This window comes from Berghia stephanieae, chromosome 6 (genome assembly GCF_034508935.2).
Source record: "Berghia stephanieae isolate SIO BIC M18660-M18661 chromosome 6, UCSD_Bste_1.3, whole genome shotgun sequence".
Lineage (NCBI taxonomy): Eukaryota > Metazoa > Mollusca > Gastropoda > Nudibranchia > Aeolidiidae > Berghia > Berghia stephanieae.
This window is the reverse complement of record NC_088365.1, coordinates 35120102-35137601: the sequence shown is the minus strand read 5'-3', so window position 1 is coordinate 35137601 and position 17500 is coordinate 35120102. Positions and strand designations below refer to the sequence as shown.

At 36.9% G+C, this 17500-nt stretch overlaps 1 protein-coding gene across 4 annotated transcripts in view; it reads left to right on the top strand.

The window, feature by feature from the left end:
* Window positions 1–17500, top strand: part of LOC144974942 (uncharacterized) — a 135784-nt gene that overhangs the window by 52048 nt on the left and 66236 nt on the right. For 2 of the 4 annotated variants that reach the window (XM_078918478.1, XM_078918480.1), the window contains exons 2-3: window positions 948–1112; window positions 4746–4774. In XM_078918478.1, coding sequence (XP_078774604.1) covers window positions 4766–4774 — 9 coding nt within the window. In that variant the 5' untranslated portion in view covers window positions 948–1112; window positions 4746–4765. The remainder of the gene's footprint in view (window positions 1–947; window positions 1113–4745; window positions 4775–17500) is intronic. The other 2 variants (XM_078918477.1, XM_078918476.1) reach the window with 1 other exon arrangement.

Sequence of the window (17500 nt, the reverse complement as noted above, 5' to 3'; positions counted from 1 at the left end):
CCCCCTTTTTTAATTTTTTTTTCAAAATTGAGCGTTGCAGAATTTTTGAAGGAGGATTTACGTGTAATCAAACCTTGAAAATGAATTCATGTTATAATTAAAGTTGTATCCATTCCAGTCTTGCCAATCGATAGATTTGTGTGGACAGTATGCCACTGTATGGACGACAATATTTTAGTTTAGCAGAGCTTAGTCGTCTACACATTGTATTGCTGGATACATTTAAATCTAATGCTGCAGATTTTGGAAGCAACCAGAGATCATTTTCAAGACTCTCAATTATTGATGCTTTGCGTTTAGTTTAACAACTCATAACATCCGCCAGTCGGGTGTAGCATATCAACACACAAAACCATGTGTAACGTTAAACGTTTAGAGTCTGATTTAATACAATTTAGTTAAAGTGACTCTTAAAAATGACTACCTAAAAAAAATAACAAAGAGCTGAGTGACATCAATTTCGTTCTATCTTTAGGACTATCCCCATAATGGCAGTTCAAATTATAAGCAGTTTTTCTTATTCTCATTCCTCCAACTCACATACTTACCGCTTTCAATCGGTCTTCATTTGTTAAGTTATGTGTTGAGGATTGACTGTGAACCAAAAAAAAAAAAAAAAAAAAAAAAAAGTAAATAAAATAAAATAACAGATGAGAATAAGGTTTAATAGATTTGATTGTGAACAAAACGCTAAAATCATAATTTTACATATTAAAAAAAAATTCACTTGTCCCTCATCAATCATTCACATTCCCCACCCTTCGGACCATCACACAACTGATGTTAAGGGATAATAACTTCTCTCCATCCATCCAACTATCAGTCTGTCCATTCTTCTATCCATCCATAAAAGGGTGATTTGATGACGGATCTGAATCTTTATTTTAATTCACGCTCAGGTCGAGCGAATTTCACACTTTTCAAAGTCGTTTCTTTTCTCATTCCAGCGTCAAGAGCGAGTGGCCGATTCTTGGGATCTAGCCCGTAGCGAAGTCATCCAGGAGCGTCACGAGCAGTTGAGCCAGAAGATTGTTCTACAGCACGCCCTCATCAAGAACCAGGCGGAATTGTCTAAGGAGTTACGAAGGCAGGAGGAGGAGAAACGGAATAAGGTGGGTGACTACTATAAATAGAAATACATATAAGGCGAGTGTTTTGGAGGATTCTTGTTATATGAGATCCATTGCTCCCCAACGGCATTAGACCGGCGCGGTTTAGATACAAATTGAGTTAACATTCACACCTATGACAGTTGGGCTAAGTTGTGTTTTATTGAGCACAATTAATTTATGTAGATCCTTAACCTGCTAACTGCCGTACTCCAGAAAAACATGGATCCAGTTTGAGAGTTTTTGCAATATGAGTGTTATTTTTAATTGATCGATATTTAATTTGAAGAACCAGTTTTCTGGCCAAATTTTTAAATACATGTTTTTTTAAAAAAGAGTACGGCAGTTAGCTGGTTAATAAATAAAAAGTATAATTTCATATTTCTGATATTTAGATCCATTTTACGGTAACTGTTTCATCCAGATATTGAGGCCATGGGTCACATATAAGAAAAGTGAAATGCATTTCCACAGTTTGTCCGTGCAATGGGCTTTACTGTTTTATTCATTTCCGTAGCTTAGTGTTGGGCACTCTGGTATAGCACTCTTACAAAGTGCCCCAATAACAACAAACGTGTACTTATTCACATCAAAGTTGAGTTTCCCTTCTCAAATAGTATAAATGTGCAACAAAATCTTACCTCCTGATTCAATATCCCGATTTTAAAAACGATTTTCCGAGAAAATGTCAATCGTGAAACATGGAATTCGTAGCGTAGTCAAAGCTGAATTTTAAATTTTCTCTCAGATTTCGAAGGATTTTTGTTCTTGAGTAATTTTCTTCAACGTTATACCGAGGCTGTGGCTGTGTTTATTTATTTATTCATTCATTCGTTTGTTTATTTTTATTTCTTTCTTTGTTTATTTTATATCAAGATACATCAGTTTACCAATAAAGTGGATTTCCATATTTTATCCTATAAACATCAGACAAGAGGAAGTTACTCTAAATTACACGGCGTGTTTCTTAACGTAACACTTAATGTGTCCAAAGTAACTTCTCTATAAATGTTTTTGTCTGACCAGGTTGTTTTAATCATCATCATATCTTGTCGCGCCAGTGAGTCAGCCAGTCCCGGGCAGTCTGGTTGCATTCCCTCAGGTCAGCATTGGTGCAGTGAGGTCCCAGCGAGCATTCGGACAGGATGTGGTCCATGGTCTGTCTGGGGTGACCGCATGGGCATTCAGTGCCCGGTGAGATTTTCCATTTAAAGAGGTTGGTGGCGGTGTTTCCCACCTTTGCTCTAGCTCTGTTCAGCGCCACCCATTCTTTTCTTTTGAGGTCTGTGCCTGCTGGGAGCTTTTCTGTTGGGGGCTGGAGGGCATCGTTTGCTGTCTTGTCCCATTCTACCCATTTGTCCAGGCGGAAGAATGCTGAGTGGTCTGGGTGAAGGCTCTCTACTGTGAGGAAGCTTTTTCTTGATTTGAGCCTGCTTTTGGGGCAATTGTGGTCATGAAGGGGGTGTCTCTGGTCTTGTTTTAATAAAAACCCGTTATTCACCATGTTGAATAGATACATTTCATCCTACTTTCACCTCTTCTTTCCTCTCTTCCAATTCCCATCTTTTTGTCTTTTGTCTTCTTTGTCAACCCACCAGTTGATCCACCTATCCTTCGTTCCATCCCTGCTTATCTATCTGTTTACCTGCTCGCTTATCTATCTACCCTACATTCCGACAAGCGATCTATATACGTCTATCTACCTGTACTATCTGTCTGATTGTATGGCTGTCTGTCTTTCTGTTTGTCTATCTGCTTTTAGTTGTGGCCTATTTGTCTGTCAGTGACCATCTATCTATTTATATCTATGCCTGCATGCGTGTCTGTCAGTCAATCTGTCTATCATTCTGTTTGTCTGTCTGTCTGTCTGTCTCTCTCTCTCTCTCTCTCTCTCTCTCTCTCTCTCTCTCTCTCTCTCTCTATTTCTCTCTCTCTCTCTCTCTCTCTCTCTCTCTCTCTCTCTCTCTCTCTCTCTCTCTCTCTCTCTCTCTGTGTGTGTGTGTGTGTGTGTGTGTTTTCCCCATTTCTTATTTTCCGTCAACATCATTATCCTGATTAGAAACACCGTTCTATTGCTATGAATCTATTAACGTTATTGGAAGTCGCCTTTTGTTTTGTCCTAGACAAAGTTCATAATATAGCCTAATTTTTCAGTCAGAGCTTACTAAAATATACAAAATGTTTAAGTTTAATATGTCGTACAAAACCCATTGAATAAAAACCACAACAATTTTAATTTGCTTGTTGGGCCACCAAGGCAAGATGTTAGACAAGACACTTACTGGCAAGCAGCAATATGGTCGTTGACCGTAGCTTTAAATATATATTTTTAATTGAGCTTTTATATAGTGCAATATCTACTAAACGTGCTCAAAGCGCTTTACAATGGGTTCCTGGTCAACAGCAACATTTAACATTTAGGACGGGACGCCTGTTAGGCGATATTACATTTCTTTTTCTTCGGACAGAGATAAAGCTGTTAACAGCCAGGTACTCATTTTACACTTGAGTACGGTGAGAGAATGTGAGTAAAGAGCCTTCTCCAAGGATTCAACTATGCGGCGAGCAAGGCTCGAACCCAGGACCTTCCGATCCGAAAGCGAGTGTCATTCCACTAGACCACATTATAGCTTGGTGATATCGTAGCCTTATGAACATTATATGGCCTTTCTTGAAAATGACGTCACAATACAAGGCGACGACCACCAAAAGGAAGTGGAAAGAGAGTTTTCATTTGTAGTGCTTAAATACTAACCTTAGACGATGACTTATTTATCTATGACTTAGCGGGTACTTATTTGCAGTTCTGATAACCCAAATTGTTATGGTCTCATTTTTACAATCGAAATACTCTCAAACCACCGTAAGATGTTGTCCATTACATCAATGTTAAATTGAGCCTATAATTGCTCCCAGTTACCAGACTTGCAAATGTGTGGACGTTGGTTCGAGTCCTACCCGCCGAATTATGTTCTCGAGCAAGTTACTCCTGCTTGTTCGAAATATGTATAACAATTTGTGTCATATTTAGGTGACCACCAACGCTGAGTACGACAGAGTTAGAAATGAATCAGGTTTTCAGATTTTGATAGTACAACCTTTAGAAATCGTTTTTTGAGAAAACAAATAAATGACAATCCAATGGTATTTGGAGTTCAAATTAAACAACAAACATTTGGTAAAAATGAAAAAAAAAATTAAATAAAGAATGATATTAACGATAACGATAATGATAATAATAATGATAAACAATAACAATAACAATAATAATAATAATAATAAATAATAATAATAATAATAATAATAATAATAATAATAATAATAATAATAATAATAATAATAATGACGATGATGACGATGACGATGACGACGACGACGACAAAAACAATAACAATATAAGGTGTGTTGTTAGAGTAAGCCACAAAAATATTTTTTAAACGTCATCTGTAGACATATCTTCAATATATTATTTGGGAACCCGCAGGACGTGCTTTTATAATCAAATACGATTGAAGATCTACCTCAATAATTAATCACGAGTATCGCGAGAATCGCTTATGACATTATTTATCCACATCTCTGTCCGTACTTTTCCTGGCTATATTTATCAGCTGTCTTTTTGATTCCTCCACGCAGCACAATAAAACAGGAGGACAATGAATAAGGTACGACGGGTGTGGTGTGATACTAATAGTGTTGTTGCTTTCGTCATGCATAATTATAATAAACGTGTGATGTTCGATAATCTTTGATTTACGCACCTCATATATATATATATATATATATATATATATATATATATATATATATATATATATATATATATATATATATATATATATAATATACCCTCTCTCCTCTCGATCTTCTCTCCTTCTTTCTCTCTCTCTCTCTCTCTCTCTCTCTCTCTCTCTCTCATTATATATATATATATATATATAATATATATATATATATATATATATATATATATATATATATATTATATATGTGTGTGCATGTGTGTGTGTGCGTGTGTTTGTTTATTAGTTATACATGTAATGCTACCAAAACCAAATAAAACACAAAAGGCAATTCAACTCTATTTCAATTTCAATTTTGCCAGAGACAGCAATTACTCATGGATTAACTTTTAGATATATTTATTTCATGAACGTGTTTTATTTGAAGGCGATAGGGCGAAATAAAGAAGGGAAAAATCAGGGGATAATTTTCAAGTGAAAGAATCTGTAGTTGATAAGTTTAAATTTTCAATAGTTGTTTGATCATCAACAAATGGCTGTAGTGAAAAGGGTTAATGATACAAGAAATATCAGTGATACAAGAAATGCTCCGATTACCAATTAGTCGGGCACTATAATACTCTATTACTAGGCAGCACTCTATCGAATGCCAATCTAACTGGGTGGGGATCCTGACCTCTCATAGTGGGCAGGGGGGTACATGCTGTGTCATCTATCCCCCCATACCCTTTTTCCAATTGTTTCCTGTCATTGTCTTGGAATGAGATTACTTAGTTTTGTCCTGATCCTTGCCGGAGTTCTTTGGCTGGAAGGGAAACAATGTATAGTTATAGTTTTGGGAGATGATATTTTTTTCTTTGTAATTCATCTCTCTGTTATGCATTGTATTATGTTTCGTTTACATATTATATTATATGATTGGTAAACATTTGAGTGTATTCCTCTTAGTCGGGACCTGTGCTTGTGTCTGGATGAGACTTTTAGGTGATCTCAAACTAAGTACTTTGACGGTCTGCTCTTGGAATCTACATCTGTTCCCTGTTTGAACCAGTTCCCCTTTGTCTTATCTTTTCTTTTGTGCTTTAATTGTAATTCTAGAACTTTTTACTATCCCATTTTCTTCCTTTTTACTGGCGCTGATATGACCTTAATGTGTTGGAAGCGCCGTAAAACCCTTAAAAAACAAAAACAAAAAACAAAAACAAAAAAAAACCCCAAAAAAAACAAACAAATGCCAATCTAAATCACTTTTCGTTTGTATTCCATCAATTATCATTTTAAGTAGCTTTCGTGTCACTCTTCTTATGTAAACGCAACATGCATTTTCTGTTGTAATGATATTTTGTCAACAGAAATATTCTTGACTGTAAAATGTCAGTTCAATGATTCACATTATGTTCTCTTACAAAGAGTCTTTAACTTTATCAAAATTCTAATATTTCCATGTCCTCTTTATAACCTTGAGCATTTAAAAAGAGCAATGTCCACTAAACCTGCTCAAAGCGCTTTACAAGGGGTCCCTAGCCAACCGCAACTTTTGACATGTAGGACGAGACATGACTGACGCCTGCTAGGCAATATTATATCCCCCCCCCCCACCCCGACATATACAACACTGTTAACGGCCAGGTACTCATTTTAGACCTGAGTACGATGAGAGAATTTGAGTAAAGAGCCTTTTCCAATGACTCAGCTATGCGCAGAGTGGGACTCGAATCCGAGGCCTTCCGATCAGAAGGCCAGTGTCATACCACAAAGCCACAAGACAACATAGCCGCACAAGTCGTAGTCTTTGTTTTACGGTCGCATAATCAGACCTGCCTCGTACTACGAACAATTCATAAAATTACTAAGTTCTGGCTCCAATTTCAGAAGTTCATCAACATTTCTCTTAAGTCATTATAATAATTGAAAATAAAATTTGATGCCACAGTGCATAATGTTAGAGATCGTGAAGTATTATCTTATCATTGTGAGGGCAAAATGTTGATCTCTAAAGTTAAATATAGCGACTACAATTTTTATTTTCTAAAAACTACGAATTTTTAAAATGTTCACGTCGGCAGGTCTGCATTTTGATCCTAGCTCTTTTATCATAGATTCTTATAAGCGTGTTCGTGCGAAAACAAAAATGTAATGTCGCCTAACAGGCGTCATGTTCCGTTCTAAATGGTAAATGTTGCTGTTGGCCAGGGACCCCTTGTAAAGCGCTTTGAGCACATTAAGCGGATATTGTGCTATATAACAAGCTCAATTTTTACTTTAAAAATAAATAAGATGAAGCTTACGCTGAGATGAAGTTATGAAATTATATACATATATATATATATATATATATATATATATATATATATATATATATATATATATATATATATATATATATATATATATATATAATATATATATATAATATTAGTAAAAACAGATAAACAGTCAAAGAAACAAAGAAATCATACCGGTTTGTTTTTGTTTGTTTTTTTGTTTTTAATGTGCTCCTCTAGCGAGATGACACTCACTCATATCCTTGTCGAGGAAAAGACGACACCTTATATATCCAAGGAATCTGTATAGATGCCATGCTTTTAAATTAAGTAAAATACTCACCAGCCATGCACGCCAGATAGATAGTACCAACACACAAAACTATGTGTAGTCCTAAACGTTTATATAGATCGATTATGAGATTTAGGGAGAGCTAGTCGTAAAAACTGATGCTTTAAAAACAATAAATATGAGATGAGTGACGTCAACTTCATTCATTTTGCAAGGTTAGAGGAGGGGGATGCACTCCTGCGCAAAACTAATCATAATCTTTAATCAGCCGTTATGGTTATCGATATGTTACACCTTATTGATATATTTGGAATTGCTGCTTCCCCCCCCCCCCCCCTCTCCTCCTCTCTCTCTCTCTCCTCTCTCTCTCTCTCTCTCTCTCTCTCTTTTTTTTTTTTTTTTTAATTTTTTATTTCTTTCTTTCTGTCTCTTTCGCTCTCTCTCTCTCTCTCTCTCTCTCTCTCTCTCTCTCTCTCTCTCTCTCTCTCTCTATCTATCTATCTATCTATCTATCTATCTCTCTATCTCTCTTTCTATTTCTCTCTCTATCTCTCCCTTTCTACATTATCAGCCCCTCTCTCGTTCACTCTCTTCCTCTCCCCATCCCCTCTCCTTGTAGTGTGCTGTATTGTCTTAACTCTTTTTTTTTTATTTCTTTCTTTCTCAGCGAGAGAATTTTTTTTTAGAACATGGTAACTGATCTTTGAGTTTACTTGAATTATATGTTGTGCTGTGTCTAATTGCTTACATCATTAAAGCTGTCTGTTTGGTTAACATTATATAGATGACGATGGTTGTTTGATTCTCCAACAACTAATCCTCTGTTGATATTATACAGTGGTGTATTCATAACGTGGGTTGTTTTTAACTCCCTGCTGTTGGGAAATTGATTCATATTCTCTAAATGACTCTACCAAAGGGAGGATAATTATGTAGTTGCAAAATAAAGAAATAAGATAGAAACTAAGTAAAATATTTCATTGATTTGTTAAAATATAATATCACAGTCTCTCTCTCTCTCTCTCTCTCTCTCTCTCTCTCTCTCTCTCTCTCTCTCACACACACACACACACACACTCCGCGCACATCTATCTATTTCTCTCTCTCACTCTATATCTCTTTCGTCCTCTCTCTCTCTCTCTCTCTCTCTCTCTCTCTCTCTCTATATATATATATATATATATATATATATATATATATATATATATATATATATAATATATATTCGTTTATCCATCCAATTGTCCATCCGCCCGACCGTCAGTCATCTTTGTCTGCCTATCTGATATATCTCCTCCTCCTCTCCTCCTCCAACCTTTCTTTATCCATAGCTACTCAAGCTCTTCATTGATTCCTAAATTTTTGCATGGTTTCGGATAGCTGTCTGGAAAAAAACCCCAACAAAATCCTGTTCTCTTTTTAAGCGCAATATCGTGCTCAAATCGTTTTAAAATGGGTGCCAAGCCAACAGCAACATTTAATATTTAAGATGAGCGATGATCCCTTTTAGACGATATTACAAATTTTTTCGGACAAAGACAACGTTGTTAGCTAGCAGGTACTTATTTTAAACTGAGAAAAGAGCCTTTTCCAAGAACACAACTATGCACCGCTCAGAACAGGACTCAAACAGTAGAACTTCCGATCGGAAGGCGAGTGTCATACCACTAGATCACTTGGCCGCTATTAACACCGAAGAAAAAATAATTATTGTAGTAGTAGTCGTAGTAGTAGTAGTAGTAGTAGTAGTAGTAGTAGTAGTAGTAGTAGTAGTAGTAGTAGTAGTAGTAGTAGTAGTAGTAGTAGTAGTAGTAGTAGTAGTAGTAGTAGTAGTAGTAGTAGTAGTAGTCGTAACAACGATAACAACAATAAAGATAATAATAATGATATTAATAATAATAATAATAATAAATAATAATAATAATAATAATATAATAATAATAATAATAATAATAATAATAAAATAATAATAATAATAATAATAATGATAATAATAATAATGATAATAATAATAATAATGATGATGATGATGATGATGATGATGATGATGATGATGATGATGATGATGATGATGATGATGATGATAATCATCTTTTGCTTCTCCGTTTGGAGTTATTAGCATTGTCGAGTAGACAAATAGGAATAGTAGATGTGATGACAGTGATTTGTCTGTAGCGAGATTTAGCTGTCATAACAATGTCACTCTTTCAATCTATGTGGTGTCGTTGTATGAAGGAGATAATATTATTGCCACACAGGATGGCTTTGCCAGCCAATGGAGAATGAATGAATTAACCTTCCTATGCCGAATTAGATCCTAAGTCCCATCGTATTAGTTAGATCGCTTGGTTAGATATTAAATTAAGAAATTAAGGAGCAGGCACCGGTGTAAGATTTAAAAAAACTGAACAAATGTGTATGAAATGTGCCAGACAAAGCAAAAAATAAAAAGAGAAGAAAAAAAAAACATCCCGCAAAAAATTAAGAGAGGTCGACTATAATTTTCCTCGTAAAATAAAAACATCTCAAAAAATCAGTCGAGCTCGACATTAATTTGTTAATTTGATATTTCACTTTACTGTACATCGGTGTTTCTTGCACATTTCAGATCTTTAGATATTAACCGAATGGACATTTTTTTTTACGCTTAAGATTGAAATAAACCCTTGGTTCAGGGGTGTCTCGTGTCTATTCTCCTCAACTTCCTTTTTGCTGGCGATGTTGTATGTATCACTGACTAGTACTACTAGTAGTAGGTATAACCAGAGAGATTGTATAGCTAACGCTAGCTTATAAACTCTCTGGTATAACTTAAACTTGAAAATAAAAGTGCAATGAAACTCTGACAGTAACACAAGGCCGAAAAGAACTGGAATTATCGCTGCCCTCTTCTCTAATTCAATTTTGATGTTTGTTTTTTGTTGTTTTTTTGTTGTTGTTTTTTTTTTTTTTGTTTTTTTTTTTGGTGTGTTTTTGTTGCTTTTTAAATTTTATTTTGTTTGTTTTGTTTTGTTTTGTTTTGTTTATTTTTATTTGTTTAAATTTACATTTTGGTTTACTTCGTTAAAAAGGAGAAAAAGGGGTGGTGTTGTAAAAAGTTTTGATATACGTTAACGTATAACACCGACTCCCTATTGCCGTTTTAATTAGTTTTTTAAAATGTTGAACTATATTATTATTTCAATATCAGGCAACACTGCCTGCGACATGAATTAATCAAGTTATCTGCCCTGGATTCACAGTAATTTTCCACCTAAATAATCTTGATTATTTCCCCTCGTCTTTTTTTTTTTTTAAATTATACCCTCTTACCCTAATCTACATTTCATGGGATTATTATTATGCATTGGCACTGAACCTTGGCCAACAGAGTAAGGACGTACCTTGGTCAACAGAGTAAGGACGTACCTTGGTCAACAGAGTAAGGACGTAACCGTTCATTTTGCTCGTTGGAAAGCAGTGGACGGCGGACGAGAGGTGCTGGTGATTTTTGATACTCTACAATACAACGTATAATTGGGCAAACCGATTTCACGCACACACAAACACACTCGCACACACACGCGCACACACCCACCCACACAGAAACACCCACACACACACACACACACACACACACACACACACACACACACACCCGCACACGCACAGTTACAGTTTACGTACTACGAGCTGTATCGTCACTTCGATTGGGCAATGAAATTGTTGCAAATTTTTGTTCTCCCTTTTATTGGTCCGCAGTAAACGTTGGACTGCACGTTCACGTGCATGTACCCTTGTCGAGTTGTTACTTATTTGCAGGATACAATATTAGACATTTGGTGTCTTATTATTTGTAGTTTATATCGACGCTTTGGATTATGAAGTAGTAGTCTTCTAACACTATATTTAGTCGTTTTCGGTTGTATATCGTAGCCCCCTTTGGATGATGTCACTTGCTTTGTCGTTTTAGTGTATTTATCTGTTGTTGTTGGGTTTTTCCTTTCTATAGTTGTTCTATTTATTCCGTCCCAAAATTTTGAGCAGGATACATTATATAGGTTTTATATATTTTTGACATAACGATCTTTCATAGTTGGATTGTTTCAATCTTTGTCTCGGATCATTTCTCTTCTCGTTAAAAGTTTGATGGCTTTTGTGTTAAAGGAAGTCTAGAATAGTTTTGTTTTCTAAGGCATTTGACCACATTGCTTACTTTTCCCCTACTGATAGGTAATGAGTTCATTCATCGTATCGGATTGTTGTTCTGGTAAAATAACAGATTTGACAAAATTTCGGGTCGCTTTCGTGAAGAGCCAGAGAGACGTGTTCAAGTTTAAAGATCCAAAATTAAAATAGATACTCGTCTTTACCAGAAATGTAATCGTTTTCAAGCAGTTTAAAAGGATTTTCTTTTTCCATGGCAGACATCCTAACAGAAAATCCCGAACATCAGGAGACAATAGGCGCTGGGATGCTGATTTCGAATGGTGGATAGATGTCCTAACGGTGCATGTCCTGTCTAGCACCATTTGAAATCAGTGCTCCCGGCGTTATCGACTTCTTCCTGCTACTTCATTGTCCTGGATGTGCTCGCTGCATTGTCTACTGATAGTACTGGTCTGCTCACAGCCAAAGCTCGATACATTCTACGGGGCCTTTCGTTTTTTTTCTCTATATAACAGTACCCCTGTCGTCAGGCTGTAATGATATGCAGATGTCGGTGACAATCAAAGGCATTCCTTTCTCGTCTTTCCCCCAACCGTTTCCCCATCGGGTGGGGAAGTGATGTCACTTTTACGTCATCAAAGAAATTCCTTAACTGACCGGCTCACCAGTAAGACGACCGTTCTCCCGACTATGCTGTCTTTAAAGTAATGGATACGGTTAAGATACTACTATTTACTACGAAGATAATTTTTCCCACACAAAAACGGTCAAATTTCACCCATATCCACAAGTTGCAGCTTGAAAAGGAAAGGCAACTAGTAGAATACTGCTATTTTGCTAGGAAGAAGTGTCAAGAAGTTAAGTCATAGTTGGTGTGTGGGTAGTGCTGCCAGATGGCCACATGTGTGATCAAAATTGACACACAGAGAATCGCGTATATATTATAAATTAAAACTTTCTTTTAAAAAAATAAAACAAGTCTTTCCCTAGGTTAGTCCATAAAAAAAATCAAAATCGATGTCTTTTAAGGAGGTCAAAGTAATTGAAGTGTTTGGCCACGTGGGGTTCTATTTTGGTTACTTTTGCAGTCTAAACTGGCTTCGAAGAACTCTGGCCATCTGGCATCCCTGTTTGTGAGAACAGAAGTATATAACAATCTGCATGTTTGCCTCTTTAGTTTGTAAACTTCCAAAGCAAGCGGTTGTGTATCATTCGTTTTTAAATGGAATTGTTATAATTGATAGATTTCAGTGGATTACACGATGTGCAACTGTGCTTATGGTAGTCATTATCACATCAATATGTTTTGACTTTGATTCCTAACATGTTACATGTTCTTGAAGTGAGTTAAAATTACAGGATCAAATAAAAAAATATATAGAAATACATGTCGCATAACCAAAGCATAATAATAATATTACTATAACCTCCCTGAGTCAGAACTAATCATAGTCATAGTGAGAGTCATAGAAAATAGAACGATTCAATTGAAATTAATTTCTTATTTGTGATGGAACACGGATTACACTAACTACAGAAATGGTGAGTCTTGACCAAATAAAATCCGAAACTTTTGTGTACATGAACCTTGTAACACACACTTTTGAACAGAAAACACCCCCTCCCCCATACAAACCCCCCCCCCCCCAACCACACACACACACACTAACACCCCCAACCCCCCCCCCCCCCCCCCCCCCCCTTCCACCTCTCTTCCCAACGCAACATCATACATTCTCAATACGAATTGAACTAGTGAGGTGGAGTCTACATTTATTGTGATTTGTTTGGGTAATTAAAAAATTAATCTCCTTCCACTGCTCCCCCCCCCCCACCCCAAACCTCTCTCTCTCTCACTCTCTCTCTCTCTCTCTCTCTCTCTCACACTACACACAACACACACACACACACACACACACCACACACACTCACATTCACTAATTGACGCAATGACAATCATAAATTAGGCAATGACGGATCAAATGTAGCGTGCACTATTTATTGGCTTTGTCTATCTTGCCCTCCTCTTCTCCCAAACCTCTCATCTCCTCTTGACTTGAATATGCGGATGACTGGGTTTTTATTGACTTATCATGAGTAATTAATGGTCAATATACTAAATAGCTGGTGTCTGGAAACTGAACGTCAATAATGGCATTTTTCAGACTTAGTTTTTGTTCTCTACCTATCTCTCTGTTCGCAGTCTATGTTGGTTCCTTCCTCTCTCTCTCTCTCTCTCTCTCTCTCGTTCTGTCTGTTGTGTGTGTGTGTGTGTGTGAGTGTGTCTGTCTCTCCCATTTTATTGTGAGAAAAATAGACGGGGAAAAGCATGGTGGGAGGTCGAGAGTGAGTGAGTGAGTGAGAGAGAGAGAGAGAGAGAGAGAGAGAGAGAGAGAGGGAGAGAGGGGGGGGGGGATTATTTGATTTGATATGACGGAGAATACACGTTCGAAATACTATTAAAGAGAGAGAGACACAGAGAGAGGAGAGAGAGAGAGAGAGGATTATTTGATTTGATATGACGGAGAATACACGTACGAAATACTATCAAAGAGAGAGAGACACAGAGGAGAGAGAGAGAGAGAGAGAAGAGAAAGAGAGAGAGAGAGAGAGAAGGATTATTTGATTTGATATGACGGTGAATACACGTACGAAATACTATCAAGAGAGAGAGAGAGAGAGAGAGAGAGAGAGAGAGAGAGAGAGAGAGAGAGCTATGAAGATATTGTTGTGGATGAGAACAATAAAGAGAGGAATAAGAAAACAAATGAATTGTGTGGATGAATAGATAGATACATAATAAATTTAAACATAGATATGAAGGTAGATCGATTGATTTTGTCGGTAGGTAGATGGATGGATGTATGTATGAAGGAAAAGATGTGGGAATTGATGAAAAGGTGAAACATAAAGAGAAATATAGATTCATAGACATAGATAGATAGATAGATAGATAGATAGATAGATAAAATAGATAGATAGATAGATAGATAGAGATGATAGAAAAGCGATGATGGAGAGAGAGAGGGAGAGAGAGAGAGAGAGAGAGAGAGAGAGAGATGTAGTACCATATACCTGTCCCAACAACGATCAGGCCCTGGGACTAAAACCACCCCTATTTCTCGCGCTCTCTTTCTATCTCTCTCTCTCTCTTTCTCTCTCTCTCTCTCTCTCTTTCTCTCTCTCTCTATCTATCTATCTCTCTCTGTGTGTTTCCTTATCTATCTCCTTATCTCTCTCTCTCCCTCTGTGTATGTGTGTGTTTCCTTCTCTCTCTCTCTCTCTCTTCTCTCTTCTCTCTCTCTCTCCTCTCTCATTATCAATTCCGGGAATCGGTAACATCTAAAGATGGATGAAAAGAAGAATAAGGAGGAAGAGGCGGAGAGGGAGTTGGAGAAGTGGGAGTTGAAGATAAAGAGAAAATAATAATGAAAAAAATATAGAGACATAAATAGATAGATAGATAGATAGATAGATAGATAGATAGATAGATAGATAGATAGATAGATAGATAGATAGATAGATACATAGATAGATACATAGATAGAAACATAGATAGATAAATACATAGATAGATAGATATATAGAGACATACAGACATACAAAATGATAGATAAATACAACCAAAGATAACATATTGCACTGTATATATTTGTCCCGATGGTTGTCCGGCCCCGTAGGCCGGCCCCGTAGAACGTAAAATTTCGTCGGCGACTCGTCCTCCTATATAAGAAGTCACTGGCTCGCTGACATCGAAGAAAGTACAAGTTTTAGCTTTGTGTTTTCGGAATGTCGCTTTGTTTTGTTTGTTTGTTTGGGTTTTTTTTGTGTGTGTGTGTTGTTTTTTTTTTTTTTTTTTTTAATTTTAATTTTTGTTTTTTGGTGACTGTGTGCGGCTATTTGGTCTTGTGGTATCGCTTTCGGATCGGAAGGTCCTGGGTCCGATCTTTTATACGAATAATTATTTTAAAAGTATTGATTTTGTTTCCGAAAAGGACCCATCATTATCACAATGTTGCCGTTGATTGTTTAGGGAATGGGGTGTTGGGGAGGGGTTGGGGGGGGGGGGGGGGGGAGTAAATGATGAATGTGGATTCTAGGGATGTGGTACAGCAGAGCCCATCCTATTTTATGTGTTTTCATCTCAAGCGTGGACGAGCATTAGGATTGAGTGCTTTATAGGGACGGCATTATGTATTTTCAGAGATTGTAAGAGTTTTCATAAGTCCGCATAAAAAGAAGAGTCGATCTCGATCTTTTTTTTCGGAGTGATACCGACACTGTCAATTACTTGTTATCTTTGAGTAGGGCTTTAGTCTGCGATATTTACAGACTGATCTAGACTCATTACCCAATCTCTACCGAGAGGAAAAGTCGAAGAATTTATAGCCGTAATGCAGATCGAATCCGGTCCGTTGTCTGCGAGTCATGCCCTGTTTTTTGTTTGGTTGGTGTTTGTATGTGTGTTTTTTGTTTTGTTTTTTGTTTTTTCTTTCTTTGTTTTTGTTTTTCCGATTGTTACGTTGGGTAAAATATTTTCGGCCCAAATGCGAAAAAAAACAAACCCAACAAACCAAAACGGTTTTATCCGAAAATCGAGACTCAATGATCGGATCCACGATTTATACGTGAAAGTAGGTTAGGAGAATTCGACTATTAAAGTTATTTGGGACGACTTAAAAAATTTATCGGGGATTAAAACATACAAACAAACAAGCAAACCAAAACGAAATCAAAAGAGAGAAAAAACAAGCCCTAAAAAAACTAAAAAACAAATAACAAGTAAACAAATAAAACAAACAAGAGAATATCCATTTCCGAGCATTGTATAGTTAGTCATGTTACGGTTTTCAGTATTTTTTTCTTTTCTGTTGGCTCGGAAAAAGTGGGTGGGGTGGGGGGGGGGGGGGGAGGAGGGGGGAATCGGATGTAGGAAGTAGACCGAATACTCTTAACGATAATCCTTTGAAATAATAGACTCAAAAGGGAGGATTTGGTAGGGAGCTGAATCGACAGCCCCTGAAACAAATTAATTTGCTCCAGTCGAGTTGTTGGACTAAGCAGTAAACGCTTATGTAATGTTATTTTGAGACACTTTCTGAATACGAACTGCTTGTAATGGATTTGTTTGGATTTTTTTGGGGTTTTTTTCTGGGTTCTGTTTTTTTTTTCACCTTGACTTGTGTATCCGTTGATGTTCATTAAAAAATATATTGATTGGAGTTTCTAGTTAAGAAAATTATAAGATTCTTCTCTCTCTCTCCCTCTCTCTCTCTCTCTTTCTCTCTCTTTCTCTCTCTCTCTCTCTCTCTCTCTTTCTCTCTCCCTCCCTCACTCTCTCTCTCTCTTTCTAGCTCTCTCTCTCTTTCTTTCTTTCTTTCTTTCCGTCTCTCTTTCCCCCCCCCCCTCTCTCTCTCTTTCTTTTTTTCTCTTTCTTTCTTTCTTTCCTCCGTCTCCCCCGCCCACTCTCTCTCTCCTCTCTCTCGCCCCCCCTCTCGCTCTATCTCTCTCTATCTCTCTCTCTCTCCCTCTCTCTCTCTCTCTCTCTCTCTCTCTCTCTCTCAATATTGATTGATTCATTTAAGTAGAGAATAATATTGTTTTTGCGTTGTAGAGCGCATTTAATTTATTGGTACCGTTGGATTTGGCTATTGAAATGGGAATATCGGGCAGTTTGACGAAGGCTATAAGCTAGTTTGGATTGGAGTATGATGGACATTTATTAGAAATTAAAACGATGCCATATTATGATCTTATTGTCAATCACGCAAATTAAAGAAAGAAGGGGAAGAAGAAAAAAAGGAAAGTGAAGACATATATTTTGATAGCGAGGGATGGGGGTGGGAGGGAGAGATAGAGAGTGAGGGAGAGAGAGAGAGAGAGAGAGAGAGAGAGAGAGAGAGAGAGAGAGAGAGAGAGAGAGAGAGAGAGTTGGAAAAAGGA